Below are 5,711 nucleotides of genomic sequence, written 5' to 3'. Positions count from 1 at the left end.
CCATCCCATGTTGTGTGTTTGGAGTTGCAGACTTGCAGTCCATGTCGTCTTTGTTGCCGGATTCTTGATTCAATGGGGTCATTATGATCTCCTTAACCGAGCCGTAATGATAATATTCGGGAGGTTCCCAACAAGGTCGACAGTTGGCTCAACCTTCATTACAACTTCACAAGCATATCATTGACTCCGATGCCAGCATCACGAAATGGGGCGCCTTGCCCTCTGAAAGATGTGGTGGCGCCTTGTCCTCTGAAAGATTTGGGAAGCCGGGAATGCAACAGTCTTCCCCCATATTGACCAGCATAGCTCCATCATGATCAGGAATATCATAGACAACTTTACAGTGTCATCGGTTAAAGAACCCAATATCATAGACGACTTTACGGTGTCATCGGTTAAGGAAACTGAACAGCAAGGTTGACACCGATTCTTGGCAGATGTACCTTGTGCCAGCATGCCTATGCAGTGATTCCTCAAAAAACGAAGTGCACAAATTGCAACAACACACATGGGTCCAAGTTAAACACTTAATTTCGGTATATGTTCACACAACCTCTTGCATATACTGTCTTCACAGTTTTAGTTTATATGGCACCACACGTTCAGAGGTCTCAAAAGGTTTTTAGAAAGGTTGGCATGAAGCGCAACGCCCCTATATTACAACACTGCTCAATAAAATTACAGTGAAAACATGGACACAATGAGACTTCAGCATCAGTGCCTAAAGTACAGTAGCCGTCAGGAACCGGAACACGGAGTAGATATGACCGCCGGAGTTCCTGAATATACTCGCCAAATAAAAATACCTACACTGTCACGCCGATGTTATGTGAGCAGCATGAGCTTGCTGAAACCCCAGGCCACATGCAAGGTATTAGTCTGCGCCAGAGAGAGGCTGATCAATCAGTTTGCAGCCACGACATCCGTTGTCGCGCTGGAGCCGAGGAGCTGGCGGAGCTTGGGCTCGCTGTGCTCCATGTGGTTTTTTACACCTGACTTGCTTGTGTCGTCGATCATCGACAAGAAATTCTCCACGACACGAGGAGAGGAGGAGGGTGCAGCAACTGCTGATTTGTCCAGAGGCATTTCTGCGCTGGTCGGTGCTGCGGTGCCCTTAAGTTTCATCTGAGATACGATGTGTTCTTCCGTTAGAGAAAGGCAGATTCAAACACCGGCGGACAAACTAAGGAACATGGTAAAGATAGACCAGTTATCACTGAAAACAAAAGTTCCATACCACTAGAGCAGAATTCTCTATTCTGAGCTTCTCGGAGCTTTTCGTTAGCTTGCCGATTTCAGATTTTAGAGACGTGTTCTCAGCTGTAAGCGATTCTACTTGTGTGGCCAATTCCTCTGTCTCAGCCTGCACCAAAAGGACACTATCAAATGCAGTACTGCGTCCCAGTATCACTGTACTAAGATGCAAATAATAGTTTGTAAATCATATATGGGAGAAAATTCAATTTGGCTTCATGTCCATGTTTCCAGATACTGCTTTCCCTTTTCGAGGATTGGATATTGCTACATTGCAACACATTCATCAAAGAGTACATACAAGAGAGCCTATGAGTTAATAGGAAAACGAGGCCAACACAATATACCTGCTTTCTCAGCCTCGACCGTCTAGCAGATTCCCTATTTGATTGCTTTCTCTTTTCACGCTTTACTTCCCTCTCATCCTGGCATGGAGAAATTCCAAAAAAAAAAAGTCATTCCCTGAAGCAGAAATGGTGTAGCACATACTGTTGGCGTAACAATAATAATGACCTAACAAAAAACGCTAGGAATTGGGTTGTTGTGTGAAAAAAAACAGTCATAATCCAGATTTTCTATCAGATCTAAACAAACAATAGATGGAATGTACCTTAGATGATAATTCAGTTGATATTCCGGTATGAATTGGACCCATAACACCTGGCAATGGAGACACTGGTGTGCCTATTGCCCTTGAATTAGCAACATTCGTAACACTGGGTTTAATGACTGGAGCTGGAAAGCACTGATTTGACAAAATTGCGCCATTTCGAATTATAGGACTAGAAGCTACAACATCTTTATTCCTTGCTGCCGCGGTTGCTTCTGCGTCTGGAGAAAGGTTTAAGGTATTAGCCACTTTCTTGCCAACAGTGAAACTTAGGATAGGACTTGATTACAGCTATGAAGCGACTCAAAGAAGCAAGTGTATCTATTTTCCAAGCAAAGGAAAAAAGATGCAAGTTTGCCTACCAAAAAAAAACCATAAGAGAAGTGTTACAATGCAAGATGGCTAATGCAGCAGGATGACTAATAAAAGTAGGTACTAATACTAGAACCTCTGAAAATTAAACAAGTCAATAGAAAAGTGAAATACCAAATCCACCATCCAAGCTCCGTTTCCTAGGAGTCCCGCTCACCTGAACATGTAAAGTTTTAGCCTAAATCAGGATTGTCCAGACACTAAACACAATACATGTATAACCACACATCCAAATTGGTACCTTCAGATCATTAACATCACTGGAGCCTTCTCCACTATAATCCCCACTGAATTGACCATCAGAAGAGCATAGCGTCAGTTTACCAGAAGAGGACAGGAATACTTGATTCCAGAAACAGAAGAAAAACATGTAAATACCTGGATGATGTTTTTTTACTGTTACCACTGCCGGTAGATACTGCAGACCCATCAATTTCCTTAAGTTTCTTATTGGAACTTTTATCCTTACTGTTTGCAGATTTGGCTGGCTCCACGCTCAATGGACTTGCCATCTTGAAAGCATCAAGACAAAAATCAGATGAACAGAAATAATCCGAACGAGAAACTTAGAAGTGTGTTCAAGGAAGATATCAGCATAATAGGTTCAGATGCTGGAAGTAAAATAGTATAACTATGGAAATGAGTATGGTCAAAGGGCACGATAGGTCATTACAAATGAGTATGAATCTGATATTGCATAAAAGTTATAGAAATATAGAATACAGATTCACACTATAGATCTTTTCTTCTGATAAGCAAGCTACACCATATATATCTTTCCTAACAACGATCTTCTATTCAGCCGGCGGTGAATTACAGCACACCGAAAGGAACATTAAAAGGACCCATTTACCATTTGATTGTTCTGAAATTGCAGTGTAGCAACATCTTTCCTAACACAGATCTTCTATGTTAGGTTGCTCCAAAATTGCAGTGTGCTGGAACATATTTTAATTGAGACTCAGCCAACATAATGGAACTCTACTATCCTTGTGTCCTTCAAACCACAATACTACTGCTCCAGATGGTGATAACAACATATATTTTGTCTTCTTTTTCACAAAAAGTGCATAAATGTCTGAAGCTTCAAACATTGAGTTTTATTTAAGCAAAGTGCAAAGAAGCACAGGGCAATCTGATGTTTACCATGGGCACAAGCGGGTGCGGGTAAGCTCCACCATGTGGGTACATTGCATATGGCGTTCCAAAAGGGGGTGGCATCATATGCTGCAAAGATGAAGAGAAGGAACTTGGATTCAATACAGTGCATGAAGAAACACCACTGTACAGAGAGATAAAAAACCAAATACCTGAGGACCCCACATATACGGTGGAGGTGGATGACCCGCAGCTATGGCTGGGGCAAAATATGCCGGTGGCATGACACCAGAACCGTAGTATGCCTGTAAAGGTTTGATGTTACTGCTTAAATTACTGTGTCATACAGTCTTTGGGAAGTGGGGACAGTAAGAGAACGGGAAAACACTCAACCTGCATGGCCGACCAATCAGGATATGGACTGGGAGCTGGTTGATCCTGCAAATGATGGTGATCCATCAGCCATTTGTCACATGAAATTTCCCAAGCACCCCCCCCCCCCTTCTTTTTTTTGCGGTGAGTTGTATTGACAGACCAACGAGGCAACAACACTGCATATTAATTTTTGAAGGCCAGTAATACCAGTGATGTTCTTTGCTGCATTGACGGAATTTTTAAAATTGTATATATTTGTGTTGGCAATGAATTTCTTATAATAAATCATACAACTAATTTCCAGAAAGATCGTGCCATAGAAGGTCGGGCGATTTCTCAGCAGTCAGCAAGTTGTATTAAATCAGAGCTTCCTTTCTTTGAAGGCAGTATCTCAGTGGTCAGCGGGTACTTGTAAATGAGCGATTCTTACCTTAGGAGGTGAACCTGATTTTCCAGTCTTCTGGGCAGCCACAGCTTCATCATGCGCCATGAGTTCACTGAACACCTGCCTCTGCCATGTAGAAATCAAGACTGTATCAACATACCATATACTAATTCACCGAACCAAAAGTAGAGGTGAAGTAAGCTTTCAGATGTGCTAGTTTTCCATGGGTCCGGGCGTAGCAGAACCAACCAACCAGACTGTTTCTTCCCGAAAAGAAAATAGACTGTTCGAGTGACTTAATCTCATATATGATGTACAATCTTCCGTGTGGTGGAGTAGCTTTCACGCAGAGGTAGAGAGTGACCCTGAAAACAGACACGGTGGTGTTCCAGAATTCTGATGCTGGAATATATTCACACCAAAGTGCAAACTATCACGGGAAGAAAGAGGAGTTTCCTCTGTCATCAAAGTGCGAACTACCACTAGAGGAAAGAGTTTCCTCTGTCTGGAAGTCAGGGGTGCCGGGCGAAACAGTACCCCAAACACAGCAGGTTCCAAGCCCAGACACAAATGCATCAAGCATGCTCCAAGTCCCCAGTTTCAAGCGCACACGCAACAACCCAGAGAAGCAGCGACATCACTGTCGTCTGCAGCGTAGACTAACAACAGCAGGTTGATTCCCCGACCAATCTCGAACGGCCGGCCCCTGCCTGTATATACTTCTACTAAATTAAAATGCTAACCAGTAAGTACTACTAGTAGTATTAGTATTGTTACCAATTCCGGCACCGGCCTCGAACACCGAAAGGGAATTCGACTACTCCTACGTACGCACGGGACTCTCTCCTTCCAAAATCGGAGGGGATTCACCACGGCGGCGCGGGGAAGGGAGCCCGGACCACACCAATTCCCGGCGAGGCGCGTACCGCCCGCCCGGACGCGCGCGAGCTCGCCCGTCGAGCACGGACGGGCGGACGCTCGGGGAACTCCCCTCCCGCCGCAGGGCGCATTCGTAACAGCGAAGACGCGGGCGAGCGGGGCGGAATTGAGCGAGCATTGCGCGCGGATTTGGACTGGGCGGGCACGGGGCGGGGGCGGGGGCGGGGGAGAGTCGATCTCTCACCTGGAAGGATGGTCTCCGGGCGGCGGGGCTGGCTGTGGCGGATCGGGCGGCGGCGCGGGGCGGGCCGGCGCGGTGGTTCCGGGGAGGAGGTGCGCGGTGAGAGGGAGATGGTGATGGTGGTGCTGGTGGGGCGGAGAGGAGAGACGAGGGAGGGGAAGGAGAGTTGGAGGGGGGCGCGAAAGGCTGGGGCCACGTCACGGGACACGTGTAAATGATAAGGACTGGGCCACTGGGGCGGGCCGTGGGTCAGCGGCCGGCCACGGGCACCCCGATTTGCGTCCCACGGGTTTGGTGCTACAAGGATGTTTTCTTTTGAGGGGTAACCTGCCGCCGCTTTATTATTATCTAAACAAAGTTTGGAATGCATTTGAAACTACATCTAAAATAAAAAAAAAATCCGGTGAAGATTCAAGCCACAGCTCAGATCTCACTTCACCTACACCTACTCTCGCAGGCTTGTGCGCGGCAACATTGACAGACCTCCAAAACCACGA

The 5,711-nt window shown here is 45.9% G+C and overlaps 1 protein-coding gene across 1 annotated transcript; it reads right to left on the bottom strand.

Moving 5' to 3' along the window:
• Positions 1-511: 511 nt before the first annotated feature.
• On the bottom strand, positions 512-5,365 carry LOC119292849 (common plant regulatory factor 1-like). Its single transcript, XM_037571538.1, has 12 exons — positions 5,218-5,365; positions 4,140-4,220; positions 3,728-3,772; positions 3,547-3,639; positions 3,383-3,463; positions 2,615-2,748; positions 2,478-2,523; positions 2,351-2,393; positions 1,865-2,085; positions 1,602-1,679; positions 1,238-1,363; positions 512-1,125 (listed from the first exon to the last, which is right to left on the bottom strand). The coding sequence occupies exons 2-12, from the start codon at positions 4,197-4,199 to the stop codon at positions 904-906; spliced, it is 1,149 nt and encodes a 382-aa protein (XP_037427435.1). The 5' UTR covers positions 4,200-4,220; positions 5,218-5,365; the 3' UTR covers positions 512-903.
• Positions 5,366-5,711: the final 346 nt, after the last annotated feature.

This window comes from Triticum dicoccoides, chromosome 1A, assembly GCF_002162155.2.
Source record: "Triticum dicoccoides isolate Atlit2015 ecotype Zavitan chromosome 1A, WEW_v2.0, whole genome shotgun sequence".
NCBI lineage: Eukaryota > Viridiplantae > Streptophyta > Magnoliopsida > Poales > Poaceae > Triticum > Triticum dicoccoides.
The sequence above is the reverse complement of the archived record's forward strand: the minus strand, read 5'-3'. Positions and strand labels throughout refer to the sequence as shown.

Bases quoted from the DNA above. Each gene is read 5' to 3' on its own strand.
- LOC119292849 (XM_037571538.1), bottom strand. From the start codon at position 4,199: ATGGCGCATGATGAAGCTGTGGCTGCCCAGAAGACTGGAAAATCAGGT. The intron at 2,524-2,614 runs GTATTTACATGT...TGGTCAATTCAG, and splicing joins AGTAAAAAAACATCATCCAG to TGGGGATTATAGTGGAGAAG. The intron at 2,086-2,350 runs GTATTTCACTTT...ACCTTTCTCCAG, and splicing joins GAGCTTGGATGGTGGATTTG to ACGCAGAAGCAACCGCGGCA.